At 34.6% G+C, this 24,098-nt stretch overlaps 2 protein-coding genes across 3 annotated transcripts; both read left to right on the forward strand.

Annotated features, from left to right (window-relative positions):
• Positions 1 to 3,752: 3,752 nt before the first annotated feature.
• On the forward strand, positions 3,753 to 6,822 carry LOC110772500 (Nucleotide/sugar transporter family protein). Its single transcript, XM_021976931.2, has 7 exons — positions 3,753 to 4,071; positions 4,568 to 4,711; positions 4,799 to 4,983; positions 5,161 to 5,228; positions 5,332 to 5,464; positions 5,601 to 5,762; positions 6,219 to 6,822. The coding sequence occupies exons 2-7, from the start codon at positions 4,591 to 4,593 to the stop codon at positions 6,576 to 6,578; spliced, it is 1,029 nt and encodes a 342-aa protein (XP_021832623.1). The 5' UTR covers positions 3,753 to 4,071; positions 4,568 to 4,590; the 3' UTR covers positions 6,579 to 6,822.
• Positions 6,823 to 11,751: 4,929 nt separating this feature from the next.
• LOC110772508 (Pleckstrin homology (PH) and lipid-binding START domains-containing protein) lies at positions 11,752 to 20,148 on the forward strand. Of its 2 annotated transcripts, none has more exons than XM_021976944.2 (21): positions 11,752 to 12,190; positions 13,505 to 13,579; positions 13,692 to 13,745; positions 13,821 to 13,886; positions 13,965 to 14,026; positions 14,180 to 14,325; positions 14,401 to 14,447; positions 14,528 to 14,625; positions 15,097 to 15,192; positions 15,295 to 15,359; positions 15,460 to 15,531; positions 15,968 to 16,114; positions 16,238 to 16,548; positions 17,271 to 17,334; positions 17,428 to 17,603; positions 18,107 to 18,208; positions 18,350 to 18,400; positions 18,485 to 18,628; positions 19,118 to 19,213; positions 19,439 to 19,540; positions 19,776 to 20,148. In XM_021976944.2, the coding sequence occupies exons 1-21, from the start codon at positions 12,038 to 12,040 to the stop codon at positions 19,869 to 19,871; spliced, it is 2,223 nt and encodes a 740-aa protein (XP_021832636.2). In that variant the 5' UTR covers positions 11,752 to 12,037; the 3' UTR covers positions 19,872 to 20,148. The 2 variants fall into 2 exon arrangements, with proteins under 2 accessions (XP_021832636.2, XP_088111566.1); XM_088255440.1 differs by having other exon boundaries at positions 14,195 to 14,325.
• Positions 20,149 to 24,098: the final 3,950 nt, after the last annotated feature.

A 24,098-nucleotide genomic window follows, 5' to 3' on the forward strand; every position in this document is an offset into this window, starting at 1 on the left:
AATGTAATGAAATATCCTTAAAGTTTCACCACATATTTGACTTTAGGGCATAATTCCAACACATTCATCATCACACTCAATGATGAATATTGGAGGAGATGATTCAATATTAATTTGCACCAAGGAGATGAAACATTGAATATTTGTACCAAAATTTTGACACTATTTCCTCTCTAAGCACGATATGCTTCGTTTGCACAGAGGAGGCAAACTTGGAATTTGGCCCGCTCAATTTTGAACCTGCATGAGGATCTAGGCACGAAAAATAAATAGTTAGTCAAAACAGTTTTGCGTTGTTTCCCCTCCCCCCAACAGTTACGAATGCGAGGATTTTGAACTCAAAGAAAGAACAAAAAGACTTTGCACTCTTATAGTTCCATAAATGGAAACTTATTACTATAAGAATTATTATTGAATGATAAATAATCATTGGTAATAGATTAGTCTTGTAATTGCATATAATTAGAGGCACAAACAAGAATAATTCTTTATATATATATATATACACGATATTGGGGAAGGAGGGTTTTCTCACACACACTCTCAAGACACATTGTCTGCAAGTCACGGTTAGGTTCAATCTTTAGATCACTAGTCTGCAAGTAAAGGCCCTTTCTACTGGGCTAGAGCCCATTGACACAACAAATAAGTTGTTTTATATATGTATGATGTTAAATTTTAAGCAAATTATAAACATATCAAAGAATATCAAAGTTTCAGATAAGCCATTTACCCTGTATGATATATGATCTTCTCTATCCCAATTCCCTCTTGAGAAAATAAGTTAGGAATGACTTTGCAGTGCATTCTTTTGTTTTTTTTTTAGGGAGATTCACTATTATACCCAATATAGGAGCCCAAATTATAAATAAATCAAAAAACAAAATTGCATATGAAATGAACTTTAGAAACACACCCAAAGCTCATTTACAACATAACAAAAAGGCTTTTAACTTTTTTTAAATTACAAAACTACCATTGATTTCTTAAAACAAACCCAATCCAAAAACCTCATAAAAAAGCCCAAAACACTTAATAGGGCATCAAGGTAATTTAATAATCAAAATTAAATTCAATAGGGCCAACTATCATTTTTTGGGTTTTTTTTGGGTTTGTTTATAGAAATTAAATGGTGTAGGGTTTATTTATGGGTAATGATTTCCCCACTTCAATTTTATCCACTTACACTCCTTTTTTAGTTATAAAATGGAGTGTAAGTGGATAAAATTCGAGTAGGAAAATCACCACTCTTATTTATAATTTTAGTGCTAAGAATGGGTATATGACTAAAATATCTTTTTTTTTTATGGGTCAAGACTCGAGACTCGAGACTCGATCAAGACTTTGCACTGCATTTGTTGACACTATTGATGGATATGATCAGATAACCATGACCTTGATTTTATTTTATTTTTATACAGTGCCCATTTTCTCTTGCATATCTTTGAATCATTTGTGAGTGGAGAGAGCAAAAAGAAAATTTGTTAACCACATAAAAAAAATCTTTTATTAATTCATATATATATATATATACATGTGTTCTTAAAATATACTTGGATTATTACTAGCTGCTGCTTCTAGCAGGAGTGAGCGACCACAGGGCCCCACTTTGAAAGGGGCCCTCATTAAATATTAATTTATATTAATATATTATTGTAGCTTAATAATTATATTAATTTAGGGCCAGTTTGGCATTGCTGTGCTGTGAAAATAATCACTGTCAAATTTGCTGTGAGAAAAATCAGCTGTGAGATAAAGCAGTTTGGCGTTTGGTAAAATCTTTGTTAAAAGTATTGTTGGTACTAATTCCCACATAATCAGAAAATGATTGCTGCATAATCATTAAACCCAACGCCTCTTCGAAACTGATTTCTGCATAATCAGAAAATGAAAGCACCTCATTAGCTGCTCTCTCTTATAGCTTTCTCTCACAGCAATTTTTAACAATAAGTGATTTTCTCATAGTTTACCAAACGGGCTGGGCTTCCCAAAATTTTTTAAAAATCATTTATCACCCCAAATAAGCAATGCCAAACGGGCACTTAATAACATTAATATTCACTTTTTTTTTTCTCTTACAAAATAATAAAGTTGTAGTTGTATTAGTAGATTTGGACACTGTGATTTATGTCTAGGGTTTGTTAAGGCAAGCGGCTATGCCAAAATTTCTTTGGCCTTTTGTGGTCTATATTTGAATTAATCCTATGTAGTTACTATACTTCCATATTTGTATTATCCCTTTGTGGGTATTTGTATTTGCCCTTGTGGCCAATGGTCTTTGTGCCTAATTTATGAATACAATTATCGCTCTAAAAAAATAATAATAATAAGAAAGGCATCCATAAGTATCCACCAACAATTTTTTTTTTTTTTTTTTTGCCAATCTGTTCTAAGATAGATTCGAGGTTCGATTACACTAATTATATCAACCCATAAAAAAACACACTAAAAAGAGCCCACTGTTTCTAAGACAGATTGGAGGTTCTTTTCATTCATATCTTCCTTTTGTTGGATTTCAGAGCACAATGAATGAGAAAAGAACCCCAATTCGACATTTTCAAAGGTACGGTTTTCGTTTCTTTTGAGTAAATAAAAGTTTGTAGAAAGTTCTAATTCGTACACTTTATTTTAATAATTAACAATCGGTCATGATATTTAAATTCAGGACCTCCAACAAAGTTGCTACTACTCAATCAAATGAATCATTGCCTTTTTAATTCGTACCCTGTCTCGATCATCTTTACTTGAAAAGTATAAGTGATATCTGATCCTACAAGCCTAGCTTAGAATTCAAAGATCGACCTTTGTTCTAGGATTTAGGGTTTGTTCCATTATGCCTGGTGGGTGCTATAAAAAGGCGACAAAACAATGGGCCAATTTATTCTTTTTATTTCTTTTAAATTTGGAGTGAGACTAAAGTTTTCTTCTTTCACCAAACTTACTAATTGAGGTTGAGGGCGCCAAACCATTTTGCTTGCATTTGCAGAAACCTCACCCTCATAAAAGAAACGTTTCACCTCACCTTCCTGGCTTGTGTACCAAGACTTATTTCATATTTCCATGACAGTTATGGTGTGCAAACAAATTTATGAAAGAATATCAAATTTGACTAAAACACCCTTTCCTCCCACCAAATACATGACTTATAAGGATCACTGACTAAGGTGCAGCATCAATTATTGACCCAAAAAAGTCAAAGAAGAATAGACCATGGTAGATTGTGAATTTACATCATGCCAACACCTCACAACTCAATTAAAGAGCAAAGGTGGATTTTTATTCCAACTATATTTTGCCCACCAAGTTGCTATTTAATTTAGGGATATTTCGTAAACCAATATTGAAACAAGTCCCAAGTTCAAATTTTACCATCGCATTGATGAAAAAGACATTATACTTGTACAAAATCACTTATAACTAACCAAGAACGCGGTGGCTCCAACTCATCATCATGGTATATGTAAAAAAGTATATACATAAGACATAAATTAAACAAATGGTGGACAAAATTTAGGGAAAAAAACAAGAAGTGGGAAGGGGTGATTTTGGTAATTTAAATTGATATGAGGTTGTAGTGTACCATCTTAACGGTCACTTGAATTTAACTGTCTTGTTGCAAAGTTTGCTTGTAGTTGCCGTTAACTTGCTTCTGGAAAATCAGGAAGGGAGCGACGTGATAAATAATAAAATATCCAAACAAAACAATCTCTAAAAATTAACGCCGTTTGGCACCAACCACAAAAACAACCTAAAATAAAAGGGGCGCAAAAGCCTTACATTCTCAAACAAGCCAAGCCAATCATAATTGCCACCACACTATTCTCTCTATCTTAGCTCTCTTCCTCCCTGAGTTTTTAGAACTCAAAACTTGGTCCATCTTTTGTTCTCTCATATATTTCCAACTCCACCGATCAGTTTTGAAGCCACGGTTTGCATCAAACTTGCCAGTCGGAGCTGGTGGCGATTTGCATGGAGTTGTAGCACATTTTGATCATCAAGAAGTTGATCATTTCTTGGTGAGGTTTCAGGGCTACTAAACTCCCAACTGGGTTTTTCCATTTCATTGAAAAGGTACTTCCCATATATCTCTTTTTTCTTTAATTTTAATCTTTTTCTCGATTTTAATCGTAGAGTAATTCGTACGTGCAGACGATCGTATATTTTTCGTATGATAACATTATAGTTCTCCATATTGCTTCATGACTTGCATGGGGTGGAAATGGTGGAGGGTTAGGGATGATAGAAAAAACCATTTTGTATTTTGTATGTATAAAAAAATATATGAGTTACAAGCAAATTAAGAAACGATGCACATTGAAACCTTGATCAAATGCTTAGAGCTCAGACACTTCTAAGCCATTCAGAATGGAGATTCAAGGGCTATTAGTAGGACAAAAACTTAGAACATATAAGCTGGCAAAGTTATGTTATATATTATATATGACAAGTCTTATTAATACTTTTAAATTCTTTTATCACTAGTTATCTAATTTTTATTTGGAAGTAGCATTTGGCATGGCTTGGACAAAATATATTCTATTAATCTTTTTTTTTTCCTTTTTGATAGAAAATATATCACTGAAGATCATCATGGGAGAAATGACTGGCTTCCAATTGGGAGTTATTGGTGCACTGTTTCTTTCAGTTGCATCATCTGTCTCCATTGTTATATGCAACAAAGCTTTGATGAGCAATCTTGGCTTCCCATTTGGTAAGAAATTAATTCTGAAAATTCCGAAGATTAATTTCTATAACTTTTACTACAATATTTATACACAAGTCTATATCATTGTTTTAGCAACAACACTTACCAGTTGGCATCTGATGGTAACTTTTTGCACTCTTCATGCGGCACAACGTCTCAATTTTTTCGAGAGTAAGTCGATTGACATGAAGACTGTCATGCTCTTTGGCATTCTAAATGGTATTTCAATTGGTTTACTCAACTTGAGCCTGGGATTCAATTCCATTGGGTTCTACCAGGTAATTATTTATCTCAATTTATTATTTGTTCGTTTTGGAAAATGAGACAACTTCCACGTAAAAACTCTTTCTACTTTTCTAATAAGGGACCAGTAAATATAGTACATGTAACGTCTCACCTCGTGTCATATGTTCTACGCAATTGTATAACATTTTGAATTCTTATTGTTGTTGCAGATGACCAAGCTTGCAATTATACCATTCACTGTGTTATTGGAAACTCTTTTCCTTAAAAAGCAATTTAGGTAATGCTTCTTTAACTGGAAATTGCACAATATATTAAATTTAATTATTTGTCAATAAATTCAGTAACCCTTTCTTTTCATTTTTATCCTCTACTTCTTGCAGCCAGAAGATAAAATTTTCTCTATTCCTATTACTTGTTGGAGTTGGGATTGCTTCTGTGACAGACCTCCAGCTCAATTTTGTTGGAACCATTCTCTCTCTTCTAGCCATCATAACAACCTGTGTTGGCCAAATTGTATCCTTCCTTATTTTATTGATTTTACACTTAATTTATTTCCCAACTACTTTCTGTTTTCAAGTCTCTTTTGGGTAGGTAATTTGGCTCAGTTGATTGTACAAGAGGTTGATCCTTAACTAAGCTTCCAATTCAGCTAACAAACACAATTCAGAAAAGGCTCAATGTATCTTCTACGCAGCTACTCTACCAGTCAGCCCCTTTTCAAGCTGCTATTCTTTTTGTGTCAGGCCCTTTGGTGGATCAGTTCCTCACCAAGCAAAATGTCTTTGCCCACAAATACTCTTCCATAGTCTTGGTATAATCCCTTTTTCCTCATCTATCAATTCATTAATATATCATATATATATATGGGCATGTTATGTTTTCAAATTAATTATCACCATTTTGACCCTACATTTGATCAAACATCCACCTAATTAATGGTTTTGATTGATCAACAAGAAAAAATTTCACATCTACATAATGTTCTCTTATCAGACAGTCTGACATGTTATGTTGTCAAACCGTGAATCTATATCATTAATCATGTGACTTCTTGTTCAATGCATGTGTCACTTAAGGTTAACAATCCGCAATTTTCAAAAGAACAGAAAAGTTGGCAATAACAACATAACATGTTAAATACCTTAATTACAAGAAAACATTTACACTGCGTATATTATATGCCTCATAGCTGCGTATATTACATGCTATTGTCAGATGGTACATATATGAATGTGATTCAATCTTTCAAGCAATTGTATATGTGCAGGTCTTCATCATACTTTCATGCCTCATAGCTGTGTCTGTGAACTTCAGCACCTTTCTAGTAATTGGCAAGACATCCCCTGTCACATATCAAGTGCTAGGCCACCTCAAGACATGCCTTGTTCTGGGCTTTGGCTACACATTACTTCATGACCCTTTCACTCACAGGAACATAATTGGAATTCTGGTTGCCATTTTTGGGATGGGATTGTATTCATATTTCTGCTTACAGGAGAACAAAAAGAAGCAAGCAGGTGATCTCTCTCTGGGCTCCCAGATTAAAGATAAGGATGGCATTCCACTTTTGAGTATAGATAAAGATGGTCATGAGGTTAAGAAATCAACCAAGAACTCTCTTGTTTGATTGATAGGGAACTTTTGATCATGGTTTCATCTTTCATGTGTTCATTACACTCTGAATTTTCAGTCTTCAAGACATTTTGATGGGTGTAAATGTTTTTCATTCTTTTGTTTTTTAGAGGTGGAGGGGAGAAAGACTCAAATCTTCTTGTGGGTGTAAGGGTAAAGTGCTCTAGTACTAGAGTCAGAAATCCCACAAAATGTTTTTTATTCTTTGAATTAAATAAATATGCCATTTTCAAATTCAATTATGAAGCCTTTTTTTATATAATTCTTTTATATATATATAACTTTATAGAGAAATTGGTACTTGCCTAATTGAAGCCTTTTGTATATTGGGCTGGTATACTATATAATTGGGCTCAGACTCTTCATAAAATGGACTAATTTGTGAATACACAAATTGGCCCATTGATTTTATCTTGCACCAAGAGTAACCCAAAGCCGTTTGAGGCTCGACATTGGCCAGCTCTTGCGGCTATGTTGAGGGGTCATAATGAGGAGGTTCAATCCAACTGTCTAATACTAACTTTACACTGAATTAAACAGCTATTAAGGACCCCCTCATTACAATAACTCCTAATTTTTAGCCTCCATGTGCTAGAAGAGGTATTTCGAATTTGATTTTTAATAGAGTAAATATAAAAGAATTTAAGAAAAGGACAGAAAGTTGTGCAGCCTAATTATTGCAGCAAAACCAAAAAAAAAAACCTCACTTTATCAAAGCATTGATGATACAACATGTCGGCCGTTGGTTTAGGGTTTGTGAAAGTTATAGCAAAAAAAAAAAGCAATTTTAAAAGTTCTCAATATCTTTATGTTAGCTAATATAAGACATTTTTTTTGAAGTGTAAAGATACAAAAAAGTGCGAAAGGTGGATGATTTTTTTAAGTGTAAATAGAAGCTCTCCATGTTTAAACAAATTCAAGCTTTTATACTGTCTATTTAATAATTATATTACTATTATATTTTTATAAAAAAATGAGTGGATAACACATGTATCGATATATAGAATAGATTCATAACATATCAATTATGATGTCCATCTATATTATAATACTACTAATATTAGGTGACGGTGCAAACAGTCATGCCTTAAAAAATGTCTAAAGGTTAATGAAAAAAGAAATACTACTAAACCAAGTGTCATGCATATTAGCGTCATAATCCATTAATATCTAACTCTAACTAAACCTGAATTGATAACCCCATAAATTATAATATATGTGTCATTAATGTATTAATATGTCACAATATGTTTCCATCACACACAATAATTTTCCTTAAAAAAGGAACTGATTATTATTATTTTTCTTTAAAGTACCACGGCACAATGCTAACTTATTGGTTGCCCCAAAGTTGCCAATGTTGTTTGAAACTCATCACATTATTGTGTAATATTCTGTATTATTACAGTTTACCCAATTCGGGAAATCATGGCGTGTGCACAAAAACGAAGACGTTTGTTTTCCCTAAAACATCAAGCCTGCTCTCTCTATCCATGTACCCATTCACGTTGCGAACATTTTTTCAGACATTAATGGGGCAAAAAGAAGCTCCAAAGTTAGTTGGCATGCAATTGTTGCTAGCCAGATGCATGAATTTGATGTCATGTTCTCAAGAAGCTTGCATACGCCATTGAATTTGATGTTATTTTCTCAACAACTCATGAATTCATAGCTCAAAGATTTGATGTTACATTATTTTATAGACGCTATAGAAATAAAAAATTAATATGTACCTCAATTTGTATCTAAAAGTTGGTATCTCCTCTAGCATTATTGATCCATAATTGATTAAACCAATTAAATAGCAAAGCTTTCTCATCAAAATTCATAACCTAACATTAATGACAAAAGGATGTTAGCGTATGCACCTATGCAACATCTATCATGGAAATTAGCTGTGCACAGCTAGTGCAGCGCCTACCACAGCTCAATGACAAAGGTAGGTTCAAAAGGCTAGCTATTTTATAAGAGGGAACAAAATTCCAAAGCTGTTAAAGAGGCTGTTGGAGATGTTTTTATAATTTCTTCATTGAAAAGAACGTGTATAACTAACTTACAAAACGTAAATTTTTATCGTATTAGATGTTATTCGTTATCTCGCACTATATATGCGAGAGTTAATGGTACATACTTAGAGAGGTAGCAGCACATAAAGCTAGCTTCACCTTTTGGTTAAAGGACTTTGAGCTCGAGAGAGGTAAATAAGAGAGAGCTTTAGGATGTTAATATTTATACATGCAATGCAGCTACATGATTAATAAATTTATATCGAATGTATATAAAGATCTGAAGTGGTCCTTTAACACCTTTAAAGGGAACAGTTTGAATTTGAAATAATTGATGCATGCAATTTTAATGTCTTTTTCGGTCGGCTGCAGTATTAATGTTGTTTCCTTTTGCATGCATATCATCTTTTGCGACCAAAAGAAGTGCATCGTGGACGATGAGTTTGATTGTACATGCATGCGAAGCAACAATTTCATAGCTTTTCAAATGCGGAAGATGATGTAGAAAAGAAAAGCGGCTCTGTAATTATTTTTCTGAAAAAGACTGGATTGCCTATGTCTCTCCTCCTCGCTATCTCTATGGTAAAAGGAGAACATGAGAGAGAGAGAGGTGTTTGTCGTTTTCATAGAATTAGAATTTGGAGAAATTTATTTTGGTGTTTTCCGATGTGGACTGGCTTGGCTGCATGCTTAAATCATATAAAGCCACCCTCTAAAAACGAAAAAATTATTGGCCAACCAAAAACAAATTGAATGAACATATAGCGTGCCTTCTAATGTAAATGATCGAACAGAAAGTAAAGAATAGTTCTCATACTTTTGTGTTGTCTTTGCAATAAAACAAGAAATGGTTAAAATCAACTAACATTTGATTTAATGATATTTCTATTCTCAATGTCTCGATGTTAGAAAAGTTACGAGTTTCGTTCAAATGCGCTTATTTATAAAGAGCTAAAAAAACATCTGTTAATCTATCTATATATACATCTTCACACATGACTTGCATATTTATCATTAAAGCAGTATCCTTCAAATTCGGAGCAGTCACATTGACATCAACATAGATATACTTTTCACGGAAATTACTAGCAGCCGTTGGGTTTAATTTGATTAGCTATTCATATTCTGAATACTTATTTGAACAAGTTCTGAAATTGATATATTTCAACCTTTACATATACATATAATATTATTCATTTAATTATATGTGGCTTTGAAAGATTAACACAACTTTCGAGATAATTGGAAAATTATATGTGGGTTTGTGTTTTGTTGTTCTGTTTTAATACACATTCCTTATCCAGAAATCTTACCTAACAAAGAAAAATGGGTTCAGATTAAAAACAAAGTCATACATATTGTTGTTTTCTTAAGGTAACGGATAAGGGCAGATTTTATAAGCAACTGATTTCACAAATATCTTGGCTAAAATCTTTAGCAAATGACATATCCATAATTTATTTATTTATTTATTTTAACAAATGTTGCAAAAGTTTTTTTATTTTTATTTTTATTTATAGCTTAAACAGATTTATTAATTGGTGCAATAACTGAATTTAATAAAAACATATTGATTTATTTAGAATAAACAAATTGATGTAGCTCTCCCCAAGAGGTGTTTTTCACAAGCTTGAGTTTCGAACACTGGACCTCACATAGTATCCAGCTAACATTCGTTCAATTTACAGGACTAGTTAGGATTTCCGCTATACCGAACCCCTTGGGTAAGTAACTTGGTTTTTGAATGAGGTAAAGAAAAGACACTTATTTAAATTTGATCCACAACATAATTACGGTCAAATTCAAGAGATTCGTTTCATAGGTTAAAATATATGCTTAACTTTTTTCTTCTTCTTTTTTATCCTTTGTGCAGCTTTTTTTTTTTTTTTTGGGTTAATCGAAGAATATTCTCTCGCACCTTTCTCTTACGTGACAATATGTGCAAAATATTTTGCTGACATTGACTTTTATACAAATCATTAGTAACTTATGTAATCTTTTATCATCAAAATTAAATAAAGACTAGTGTTAATTTTATGATTTAATTTCTCTCACATGAATCCTTTCTTGCTTTTCAAAAGTCAATAATACTATATATACATTCCCTTTGTAACTTTCTGTTTTGCTTTCTTCCTTCTTCCCATACTACAATGATGTATAATAATTGAAACCATTCATTTTTGAAACATCATTTACGAATTGTTCCTTAAAATAATCAACCAAGTTGAAAATCGTTTAGTGATTTGATTAAAAATGTGATAATTCAGTGTTTTATCAAAACATTAGGTTCGTCTATTTATCTTATAACATTTAGATGACTAAATAATTTCCTATTTGATTGATTTTTTTGAGTGAGATGATCTTTTAATGGTGGTCTAAAATGCAGACTATCCTGATCATCAAATCACATTGCAAGATGAAAGCATAATAGTAGAAGGTAAAAGAGGAAGGTACAAAGAAGAATGTAAGTAGCATTCCCCTAAAAAAAAAAATTCCCAATGTGAAATATAAAAAGAGTACATAAATTTTAAGAAATGCCTTTTAAAAAATCTAAGTTTGTTATCAAATAGGAGAATTAAGGGAGACAGTCCAAAAATGCGTGTATATGGTAGATCAATGATGAAATTTAATGAAAACTTCGAAGGCGGTGTGAGAAAACCCTTTTATTGCGAGCAAATAGATTCTATTTTTCATGAGATGCTAAAGAGTAGTTGAAACACTGGCAGGAACATCAGATTTTTCATGCATATTGCGAGCAAAGTCTCCTAATTTAATTCGAGATACTCTAGTTAAGGATAGTTGTTGGAGAAAGGCTTTACTCCGATGTACTCTTTCTAGTAATAAAAACTTGTTGTCCCCATAGCTGATTATGTTTGATGTTTCAACATTATATATCTTTCTATTTTATACACGGTAGTTTGGAGGATTGTATTATTTCAAACATATAATTTCTTTTTATGCAAATAGCTTGGAATTCGTTAAACCAAAATGCAAGAGGAGAAATATTTTAAAAAAACAAATTTCCACTTTTTGAGCGGAAAAATACACAAGAAAAGTATCAGAGTCAGTTTTGGGTTTTCAGTCCATTCAACCCAGGGGTAAAACAGTAATTCCGACATAGTAAATGCCTGGCAATCTTTGTCTCTTATATGCACTCATTCAGTTGCTTTAACAAAGAGAAACAGAGAGAGAGGGAGGGAATCCCACCTACAATTCCAAAGATGAACGCCATGATTCTCTGTATTCAATAGCTGGGTGGGTTGAGTTCAGAGGATCGCCATTCCGTTATCTCATCCGCATTTCAATATTTATTTCCACTCTGCCATTAAAAGGAACCAAGGGGTACGAGCCACACATATAATCGGGGCCCAGCTATGCATGGATGTTGAGGTACTGAGAAGTGAGCGAATTACAGAGGTGGGTTTGTTGATAATAGAGGTTTTGCGAAATGGGTATGTCGCAAACTGATCAAAGAATGGAGGGTTGGCTTTATCTTGTTCGTTCTAATCGGATTGGGCTACAGTACTCGCGCAAACGCTACTTTGTTCTTGAAGGTCACCTTCTCAAAAGCTTCAAATCAGTTCCTGTTTCTAACAATGAGGTTCATGCCCTACTGACTTTCCATTTTTGTTCATTTCAATGAGCTAATGCTGCTTTCCATAAAATAAATAACTAAAAACAGTAAACCGCTGATGAAATTTATTTGGAAGTCTGTTTTTCTTTCCCCCTTTTTGAAGTAATTGGGTGAGTTTTGGGGTTTGAGCATTTATTTGATCTCTTAGATGGTAATTATATTAGTATAATGGTATCAGAGGTTTGCTTATTGAGTTTCTGGGATCCATCAAAATATAATGTATCTTTCTCACTTTTGTTGAAGAATGATCTGTATTTTTCCTTAATTTCCATGGGATCATTATCTTTGTATTGATTGTGGGAAAACTTCAATTCAAATTGTTGTTTTGTATGTGCGTGTGCGTGTGTGTGTGCCTATAGTGTGTACACATACTGAAAACTGCTTTAGAATGAGCAAGATGCATGCGCAGTTGATTATATGAGCATCCGAGATAGTTGAAGAGTGTTAAAATGTATTTACATCTTGGGAGGGCTTCAAACTGTGAGGATGATAGTGATTATTTGAGTTTCTTATTCCATTAACTACTTTAACGAAGAAACTTTTGAGGATGGCATATATTGAATCTACATTTCAGTTTTCCAAATGTTACCTTGTGGGTTAATTGCAGCTTGTTTGATGCAGTAACTAGTAGGATTGCTAGTTTCCCCTTGGTCCCCCTGCAAAAAAATTTACATGTCATTTGCAACTATGGATATATTTAGAAAAAAAACCTACATGAGTTTGTTATTAATTACGAGGAAAATATTTTCCTGTAAAAGATTGGATTGAAAATAATAAAGTGAGAAGAAAAATCTATAGAATCTTGCAGGACCTTGTCTAAGGTAAATGTGTCCCTTTTGTGGCTGGCTCAGTTGCTTTTTCCCTTTTCTTTCCTTGGAAATGCTTTTGTCATGGCTTGCAGAAGTTGGAGATGTCTTTGTTTGAAGTTGGCCGTTTGAATCCTACTTTTAGAAATTTGTGCAAAGAATTATGTATTATGGTTTTATACTGTCCTTTTCATTTGATTTTTCTTTTTTTTGAGTTTTTCATTTATTATCCATCATCTTTTGTTCTTTAGCACAAGTTGTGTCCGTAATTAATTCAAGAAACATGAATAACTAGTGTCTTTGATTATTTTTATTTTAACACAAGCTGAATGAGGAAGCTTGAGTAATAATTTGGCTTACAGACATTCTGAGTGGCAACTTTGTTTCTGTCACTTTATTTTACAGATTACAACACTATTAGGTAGGTATAAGTACAAATAAGAACCTTAATGTTTTCCTCTTTTCTGTGTATCAGGATCCTGTAAGAAGCGCTATCATAGACTCTTGCATTCGAGTTACAGACAATGGACGTGAGAGCATTCAAAGAAAAGTATTGAGTTGTTATAGAGTGTCCTACTTCAGCAATGTGCCCATTTGTTCATGTTTTCTGATTTTAGTGGCTGTGATATGTATTTAGTAACTGTTGTTTGTGCAACTTGTAGGTATTCTTCATATTCACACTGTATAATACATCAAATCACAATGATCAACTTAAGGTGTGGTAACTATTTCCTCAAAAATTTGTTTCTGTTACAAGTTAATGTCAAAATAATGTAACTTTATTTTCATAGTTGGGAGCAAGCAGTCCAGAAGAAGCAGCAAGATGGATTCATTCCTTTCAGGAATTGGCTTTAAAGGTCTAAAATGCTCAGTTTTCTGAATCTATTCCAGACGGTTATGCTAAATATGAATTTAATGCCTATGCATATGTGCAGGGTGGTCCAGATCTTGGGGATAATTTTGTGGATTGTTCCAATAACATATGGCAGTCCTTTAGGTATATTGGTGTGAATTTTTTAATTTGGAAGTAACTTTGTTTAACAATGCTTGGCAGCTTGGGTAATAAACTGGTTGTGGGTTATGGTTTATGTTTTTGGCTCTGATATGATTCTTTATTCTTGTTTCCTATTATTGTATGGGTACTTTAAAGTATTCATGCACGCAGATTAGGTGGATCTAGTAGGAGAAGTCGAATCAATTCTGTAGACTGGAGTCTTTGTTCTTCTACACAAACAGATGCTGTGACATCTGATGTAATTGCTCCTTCACCTTGGACAATCTTTGGTTGTCAGAATGGTGAGAGTTATTCCTACTTTGTGCATTTTGAGGAGGTTATGAAACCGCATGTTGAACTTTATTGCTATTATGCAGGTCTACGACTATTTAAAGAAGCCAAAGACAGGGATTCTCATGGGAAGGTTGGTAGGTTTAATTTTGACCATCTAATTGGTTGTAAGAAAGGCATTCGTATTATTGACTATGTTCCTATCATGAGCAGTGGGACGATCATCCTGCGATCATGGCTGTGGGTGTGGTTGATGGAACTTCCGAAGCCATTTTCCAGACACTTATGTCCCTTGGTCCCTCGAGATCAGAGTAAGTTTGCTGAGAACTTTATGTAGACTGTGGGAGTAGAAGGATGAAAAAGTTAAGCTAAAGAGAAGAAATCCTAGGAAGATAGAGATCAAACTGAAACAATAATCGTTTGAAATTGTCAATGCTCAAAAACTGTCCAGCACAATGACAATGAGGTCTATTTATTGAGGCCATACAAATCCAAATATGGAAACCCCAATACAAACCTAATATGGAAGTTCAAAGTTTTTAATTAAATTCAACCATAAGTATGGTAATAGTAGAAACCCTAAGATACCATCCTGTTGTGCAGAAAGTGTCTAGGCTTACATCATAACTCCTTAGCCTTCTATATTACCTGCATTCTGCCTTTTGTTTTGTATTTGCTCCTCTTGATGCATATCTGCATTACACTTGCATCCACAATTATCTAAATTGTCATGTATGAAGCTTGTTTGTAACTAAAATTAACTTTGACAAATTCTGTTGTAGATGGGACTTTTGTTTCTATAAGGGCAATGTGGTCGAACACCTTGATGGTCATACTGATATCATTCACAAGCAGTTATATAGCGATTGGTTACCATGGTCAGGCCCTGGCCTATAATGATTTCGAATTATGTTCTGTGGCAGTTGTCTAAATATCTTTTGTATGGTTGTCTTATACAATCAACATATCATATTTTGCAGGGGAATGAAGCGGAGAGATCTCTTGTTGCGGCGTTATTGGAGAAGAGAAGATGACGGGACATATGGTAGTATTAAAATGGAGGAAATTTTTTGTTTTTTATATTTGCATTTAATAGAAAATGTATTTATGCACAAACTGACTTCCTTTGGTTTCTTCTGTCACAGTTATTTTGTACCATTCTGTGTTTCATAAGAAGTGTCCACCTCAGAAAGGCTACGTCCGTGCCTGCCTTAAAAGTAATGTATGCTTAGAAATTGAAAATTTTATAAATCTCCTAGGCTTTACAAGAAGTGTTTAATATAGGATAGTTGTCTGTAGCTTGAACCTTTGATAATATGAGTAAAGTGCATCGGTGTATTCATTTGTTCTATGTAATTGCATGTGTGTGTGCCCACAAGAGTGTGTGTGCGTCTGTTGAACTTGATGCAGCATCAGCATGGTAGTATTAGAACATTGGTGGTATGGCATACAATTTTCATGGTTGTGATGCCTCCAAAGTTGGCAAAACTATATTTTCCTTGCACTGCCTGTTAGAGTAACTGCATGCAACTGCCTGTTTAACATTTAATCGTTAATTCTAGTGGTAATAGCTTATTGGATCTCTAATGCGGGAGGTGCATAAGTTGAAAGTTAATAATAGAAGATTTTGAGACATTTATCACTCTCTTGCAGGTGGAGGATATGTTATATCACCTGTGAACCAAGGGAAACAATCAGTTGTGAAGCACATGCTTGCGATTGATTGGAAATTCTGGAAATCTTATCTGCAAACTTCTTCAGCTCGATCTATGACCATCAAAATGCTAGGGAGAGTTGCTGGTAGTCTTATACTGTTGATTGATAGAGCTTTCTATGTATATTTTTTTTCACATGATTTTGATATCCACTCGTACTCGGTCAATCAAAAGAATTTATTTTTACTTTTCATTTGTGTAATTGTAGCACTACGAGAATTGTTCAGAGCAAAACTAGGAAATTATTCTTCCTCAGAATTTTCATCAGGAGAACTAAGGAGAAATTTTAGGTTGCATCAGAATGAAGGGGATGGTGAGGCTGATGTTCCAACACCAACTGGGAATGAGAGGACTAAGGAAAATATAGCTGAAGAAGTGGAAAAATCACCTTCTGAACATGCTAGCCTTATAAGTCTGAATGATGCTTCCGATGAATTCTTTGATGTTCCAGAACCACCATACAGCGATCAATCAGAAACGGACTGGACTCCTGATTTTGGCTCTGAAATGTACTCCCAGGTAATGTTGTGAGTTTAAATTTGTGATAAAGATTGACAATTATTTCACTTTTATGCTCCGTTAGGTGGTTGCATAACATAATTTACAGTAGACTCGTAGAATTTTTCTAGTTTCTGGGTGGTTCTTGTGGTTTCCACACAACCCCCGGCTCCCCCTTTTTTCTCCCTCTTTCTCTCCCTCTCACATGCATGTATGTGTTTGTGTAAATCTCATGTGAGTGGATGCAGTTCTTTGTGTATTCTTTCTTTCAATGTTTTAGCTTGGCTAAACTTTTATTGGGTTCCCTCTTTACACAGTTTCACATACTTCAGCCCACTATGCATTCGCATTGCACTTATAGCAGAAATTTTGACCTGCTTAACTACTTCACTTTTGTAATTTATTGCTCATGTCTTTTTTTGTTTAACTACTAAAAGTTTACATTGTAGCCTTTTATTTATTTATTTATATTTTAAAAAGTTTTTTGGTTTACTTCTATTCCCAAAATTTAAAGTCTTTAGGATGTGGACACATGATTATTTAATATTCTGCCACTACTCCTCACATGTGGAATTCAACTTATTTTGGGAGGCTGCAATTGCAGGAATTTGAACTCAGGATCTTCTGCTTTGGTACCATGATAAAGTTTGTTAGTTTTCTTAAGCGGTTAGGATGTGGACCAACAATTATCTTATAATCTAACAGTTTCTAACTTGGCTCTGATTACATCGTTTGAGTTGCAGGACATGCATCATCCAAAGTTATCAACGGCTGCCGGTTTTGTGAAAAGATTGCATGATCTTGCAGGTTAGTATGGATGTTTAATAATATTTATGGGTTTCTAACTGGTATTCTTGATGTAGTTATGATTTAATGATGGCTAGTGATTATGTGCTGCAGTTCAGAAGAGGGGCTATGTGGACCTCCAAGAGATGGCGAGGGAAGACAATATGTCATGCTACTACGGTTCCACTCTTCCAAAAGATTCAACTTGTAATTTGGCTTGCAGTTGGACTGCATCAGATCCTTCTACTTTTCTAATTCGGGGAAAAAATTATCTGGAAGACAATAAGAAGGTTTGAACAGAAATGTCTTAGTGATGTTGTTGTCTAGCATGAGTGCTTTTAGAAAAAAAGTTTGTTACATGTTCCAATTGTGCTCATTGTACCCAAAGATTGAGATTATAAAATAGTTTGCAGTCAAGCATATGATTGTGTATCCTTTGAAGTTTTAATCGCTCATTTCGGATGTCGTGTTCTTGGAATCCTGATTGTGTTGTTTTGTGATAACTGGTTTTGATGCGTCCATTGTCATAATTTTTTCCAATATCAGTATCTTTTCTAGCTCATTGTAAATGTGAAACTAGTGTTTTGCCACCACCTTCCCAAATAAAGATAAAGTTTCATTAAAAATAATTTCCTATAATAGTTGCTAGGAATTTCTAATCCTGATCTCTTTACATGTTCTTTTTCTTATTCTTCTTGAATGTTATTGATACTTCAAGAACAGTTGGAGTTGGAGTTGTGTTCCTGTCCTTACTTTCTCTTTTTGTTGCTTTTGTTTCCTCCCCAATTTTCAGGTTAAGGCAAAGGGCACGTTGATGCAAATGGTGGCCGCGGATTGGCTAAGATCTGACAAGCGTGAAGATGATCTTGGAGGCCGTCCAGGAAGCATTGTTCAGGTCATTAATTAACTGAAAATTTGATTTCCTTGTCACTAAAATTTTTCCTGGCCACCTATCACTTATGAGGTTTATTGATATCATTGAATTGGCACAAAGATGGCTGTAATTTCCAAAATTTTACAAGCTTTTGTTCTGCAGAAATATGCAGCGCAGGGTGGGCAAGAATTCTTCTTCATTGTGAACATTCAGGTGAATCCAGTCTTCCGTGACTTTTCTAATAGTTTTTGCATGTTATTGCTTGTCAATAATTACCACATTATCTATGTGAATCAGGTCCCAGGTTCAACCACATATAGCCTAGCGCTATACTATATGATGAATTCTCCAGTTGAAGATGCACCGTTGTTAGAGAGTTTTATCAAGGGGGATGATGCATATAGAAATTCAAGGTTTAAGCTCATACCATACATATCTAAGGTTAGTACATGTAAGGACAGTTGCAATCCAGTTGGAATGGAACACTCATTCTTTATCTCCTCCACACAACATTTAACCTCCCTCTCTCTCCACCACCCCACCCCCTCTCCCCCCTTTCTGTTTCTGTTTAACTATATTTCTGCTGAATAGGAATATGCATCCTATCTTTTTCCAATTATTATTTTTTTCTTTCTAAGTTTGATTTGTTGCTTGTTTATTGTCATCCTGAAACCAGGATATTAACATTAATCATCCCATTTATTCCTGTCTACGTAAATTGTTTATATCTTTTAAGTTATGTGTTCAATCATTTGGTCGTAGGGCCTGCAATGATCTTGAATCTGAGATAAAATCTTTTGATCTGTGAAACAAATGCACCGCCATTCATCTAAGTTTTATCTTTACTTAAAAAACAGTGTACTTTCATTCTTCATAAAAGAATCCTGATTTTGATATTATGTGTTCATGAGATGATTCTTCTGTCCCCAGGGTTCATGGATTGTTAAGCAGAGTGTGGGAAAGAAAGCATGCCTCATTGGTCAAGCACTTGAAATTAATTATTTCCATGGGAAGAACTACTTGGAGGTATGTAAATTTGAAGATATTGTTATGGATGTACATTAAAAATTGTTACTTGGATTCTTGAAATGACCCCACATATTAATCCCCTTGGATATAGAATGATGCAAGAGGGGCCCTTTCTTTTACTTGGGGTGCGTGTGGGGGATGGGGTTCATATGTTTACATCTCCCGTTTTTGTGTAGATTTTTCATTGTATAACTAATTCTGAAATATTTGGCTATCATTCAGCTTGGTGTTGACATTGGGTCGTCCACTGTTGCAAGGGGCGTGGTTAGTCTTGTCCTTGGGTACCTAAACAATCTGGTCATTGAGATGGCATTTTTGATACAGGTAAGCATCTAGTTCATCACATTGTAACAATTAATACTCCAGTTTGTTTCATTTCTAAAGATATCCCTTTGCACATTAATATCCTGTGCGGGCAAAAAGCTCATATGCAAAGTGATGAGTTTGCTAAAAAGTGAAGTAACAAACGAAAAAAATCATCTTGCTTTAGAATAATCAACTTTCTTTGATGACTGACTGGTTCCATTTACATGCTTGACTCTCAATGTTTCTTGCCCAGGCAAATACGCCAGAAGAACTGCCGGAGTATCTTCTCGGAACCTGCCGCCTTAATCATCTTGATGCCTCTAAGTCGGTTTTAGCGAAACCATCATGATTATTATTGTATCCCAATTCATTCTCAAGTTCAACGACAAGATATAGCTTGACATGGAAGGTGGCCATGTTGTTGAATCGAACATATATAAAACATAACATTGGAAATCAGGGCAGCTAGAGATACAAGTAGAAGTCATTCTTTTATTCAATCAAAATTTGACATTGGGAACAAGGCATGATGACTCTGTAGATATCATTAGGATTGATTTTCCACCTTTGTAAAGATGGCTTTTTTCTTTTTCTCATTCATTAGTGCTCATTAATTCTTCGATTCAGTTTCGTTTGTTTTCATTCTAATTTCAGTGAGAAGATTGTCATCCTGCTCAATTGATATGGAACTTCAAATCATTTTTAGTTGTTATCAATTTCTGCCCATGATCAGTCTGGTGATTCAATAGTGAGAAGTCTTTTAAAAAGTAATAAATGAAAAATATCAACATATGATCAATTCTGCACACAAAATGTCACCTACAGTCTGGAGAGCACCCTGCTCGCCTGCAGCCGAGCAGATGTCGTTTTCCTGGTGCCTGCCAATTGCGGTTCATGCGTCCGCTTTAGAGGTCAAATAATTAAAAAAGAAAATACCTAGGAGGAATTGTGGAACCATAATATCAACTTTTTACTACACAACCCAAGAAGGCAACAAAAAGCTTTTAGCTTCTGATTTCATGGTTTTGTGAAAACATCATTAAACCTAGCTAGGTCATAGAGCTCAAGAGACCCAAAGTCTTATCCATATATTTTGAATTCCTTATACTGTTTTACTATTCTTCTTTTTCGACAACAAAAAAATAAAAAAAGTGAGGGCATCCCTCGCATTTATGGTCTTCTTAACTTTAGTAACCCTCTGTTCTGCAACCTTTCCATCAATCTATACTTATTCCGCACTATTGTTAGTGTTTCTCTCGGGGGTCTTCTTAACTTTAGTGTTACTATTTTGCAATCTATTGGTCCTTTGTACTCTTCTGCTGGTCTCTTTTATTAATGAATGAAATTCCATTTGGTCCCTTTCTTCTAGTAGTGCTTTTTTTGCACTTTCTTGCTTGGTTTTTTGTGTGTAAAGGAATACATTTCAGGCGGCTCCCTTGTGTATTTCCTATGATTATCATCACTGTATAAAGCTTAGGTAAAATAATGTAAATATATATTAAATAGAGGTAAATCAGTTTACGCACATTTATAATAGTTAGTCTTTTACAAAATATATCAACCTAATAGATTTTTGAAATTCCAAGTTCCAATACTCCAACAACCAATCACCTCCCAACGTATCAAGGAGAGAGCCAGCCTTATAAAATGAATGCAAATTCCAATTGACATGCAAGCCACGTACCACAGTCAATCCTGCCACCCTGCAGTCTGCAGATCGTCCATATATTCTGCACACTGCCACGTAGCCTGCGATCCTGTGACCCTGCCTGCCTGCCTGCCTCCCTGCCACCTGCAGCAGAGCCGAGCATGCGTCCACTTTACTACAGGGTAAAAGAAAAAAAGAAAAATGGTCAGTGTGGGATGCAATATATCACGTCTCAAAAATGTGTCCTGGAAGTAAATTCTATACTATTTCTTTCATGAATTTATTTCTTACAAGTTTGTGCCTCTAAGTTTGTGTGTTGATCGAATTACGTTTTACACCTGACATAATTGAATGGGGTATTTTCAGAATTTCGGTCAAAGCTTGCTTTCTCTTAAACTATTTTTAAAACAAAATAAAATAAAATAAAACAAATGTTTCCTTTATTTTGTATTTTGTATTTGGTCAAATACAAGGTAGCTGCCTTTCTCTTAAACCCTAGCTAGCTAGCTGGCATCAACATTTAAGAAAATAGAAACCCTAGCTAGGTGAACTCTACTATAAAAGAAGCCGCATTTCCTGTTCATTTCTCATTTATCCCTTCCTCTTCCTAGCCAGTCTACTTTACACACTATGGCCAACGATGACGATAACCAAGTAGCACCACCGCCGCCTAATGACGGAGTACAAGTGAGGCTATTGCGTTTCACCATCGCATTTTCGGTGCTAGTCCTCGTCCTTTTTTACACCTTCCCATCAGTCTATACTTATTCCCTACTAGGGTTAGCTATTATATTGGGGGTTTCGGTAATTATTACCAATCAAAATCCATACTTTGTAATAATTTGGGGGGGTCTGGTCTTTCTATTGTGCACTATAGGGGTGCTCCTCACCTCTCCCTGTCCCTGCCCTTGCGTCCATTAGTTTGGGGGTAAAGAAGTTCCCTGTGCTAGCTATGTCTTTTCTTTCTTTCTTTCTTTCGTCCATTAGTTTGGTGCGGACTTGGTGCTGTTGCTAGCTTGCCTGGGTTGCTGCTTGTAGGGTTTATGTCTTTTATTGTCTAGTTATTTAGCTATTTTTTCAATACATGTTGGTCCTTTGTACTGGTTCTGCTGGTCTTTGTTTAATGAAATTCCATTTGGTACGTACCTTTGTATTGTGCTTTTTTGCACTGCTATTTATTTTCTTGCTCGTTTTTTTGTTTAAAATGTTTATGCAAATTTCTCATGAATTAAATGGACACAACACAAGTTGGGAACCTCCATAGTTGGACTCTGTAAAGAAGAAAACGAGTGATCACTACCACCATAAGAATTTAAAGGTGTTTACCAAAAACATGATGAGGAGGTAAAATCAATCTAACAAAATAGTGATCATGATGTGTCTATTCACTTCACAGGAAAGAAAAAAAAGAAGGAAAAAAAACCCAGCAGACTATGAAAGTGATAGAATACAAGAGGAGACACGTTTCAGGCGGCTGGCTTGAGTATTTCATATGCTCATTGTAGAAAATAATGGCTCTCTATCTATGTTGTTAAATATAAAACCTTAGGGAAAATGATGTCACTATTAAATAGAGGTAAATCAGTTTACATACTTATATAATATATGGAAAGAATTAGTAAATATGTAGGTAAAGTGCCAAACCTATAGGCTATATAGGGGTGGGTGGGCATCTCATCCGAAAAATCCGTCATATCGAAATATTTGGTTAAAAAATCAGGCAACACTATCCCTAATCCGACATAAATTCATACCAAACCGAATTAATGTATGTGAAATATTTTTAGTTATATTGTATGTGTATATATAAAACACATACATATTAAGAAGTAACATATATATGTCTATACTAAAGATATATATATATATATATATATATATATATATAAGACTATAATACTACTATCTTGCCAAACGGGAACCCACCCATCATGTGGCAGTACGGGCCCGCAACCTGGCTCTGATACCATGTTGAACTTTCCAGGTCAACGGGCCAAGGGCCCACTTCAACAACACCGATACTGTCCCCACTTTACCACATGCACAATCCTCAGGTGTGGGGTTTTATCACAAAAGGCCTCGATGTTAGTTAGAGAGGGGTATTTCTATTTAAACTACTTTCTCTTTGGCCCTCTGGCCGATATGGGACAACAATGAGTTCCAACATAAACATATACTAGGGTTTTTACACAAAGGTTCTAGAGAGGTATCGAAGAAAAAACAAAGGTATATTCCTAATGCTTATCCATTTTTGTATTCTTTATTCTTATTCTAGAGACTTCTTGTATAGGAAAAATATACACAATATGTAAAGAGAGACGTTGAGACAATGAAAATACAACACACATTCAAAATCCTAGCTGAGCAATCTTCTTCCTTTTTTCTGAAAATTTCAGTCCTCCTTTTAAAACCCTATAAATAAATTATCTCAAGTCAAGGCAGTCAGGCCACCCTTAATTTGGTTCTTCAGTCACATAATCAGATGCATATGAACCAAAAAAATAAAGTTGGAAATAAATTTTATAGTATTTCTTTCATGAATTTATTACTTGTAAGTTGTGTCTCTGAGTTTATGCGTGTTGATCGAATTATATATATGGTTTACACCTGATAAAAGCAAACATTATAATTGACTGAGGTTTTTTCAGTCTTTTCAGCTAGCGGTCCGAAATATCTCCTCTTGTAAAGCTTGTTTTCTTTTTATGTTTTTTTTTTCTATTTTTGGGGCCAAATCAAAGGTAGCTGCCTTTCCCTTAAACCCTAGCTAGCTAGCTGGCATCAACATTTAAGAAAATAGAAACCCTAGCTAGATAAACTCTACTATAAAAGAAAACAAACCCCCACCCACACCCACATTCCTTTTCATTTCTCATATAGAGGAAGATCTTCCTCTTCATAGCCAGTCTAGTTACTATGGCACCACCGCCT

This window comes from Prunus avium, chromosome 6 (genome assembly GCF_965620075.1).
Source record: "Prunus avium chromosome 6, drPruAviu1.hap1.1, whole genome shotgun sequence".
Taxonomy (NCBI): domain Eukaryota; kingdom Viridiplantae; phylum Streptophyta; class Magnoliopsida; order Rosales; family Rosaceae; genus Prunus; species Prunus avium.

Bases quoted from the DNA above. Each gene is read 5' to 3' on its own strand.
- LOC110772500 (XM_021976931.2), top strand. From the start codon at position 4,591: ATGGGAGAAATGACTGGCTTCCAATTGGGAGTTATTGGTGCACTGTTT. The intron at 4,712-4,798 runs GTAAGAAATTAA...TCATTGTTTTAG, and splicing joins CAATCTTGGCTTCCCATTTG to CAACAACACTTACCAGTTGG. The intron at 5,763-6,218 runs GTATAATCCCTT...GTATATGTGCAG, and splicing joins AATACTCTTCCATAGTCTTG to GTCTTCATCATACTTTCATG.
- LOC110772508 (XM_021976944.2), top strand. From the start codon at position 12,038: ATGGGTATGTCGCAAACTGATCAAAGAATGGAGGGTTGGCTTTATCTT. The intron at 18,401-18,484 runs GTGAATCCAGTC...TATGTGAATCAG, and splicing joins TCTTCATTGTGAACATTCAG to GTCCCAGGTTCAACCACATA. The intron at 19,214-19,438 runs GTATGTAAATTT...GCTATCATTCAG, and splicing joins ATGGGAAGAACTACTTGGAG to CTTGGTGTTGACATTGGGTC.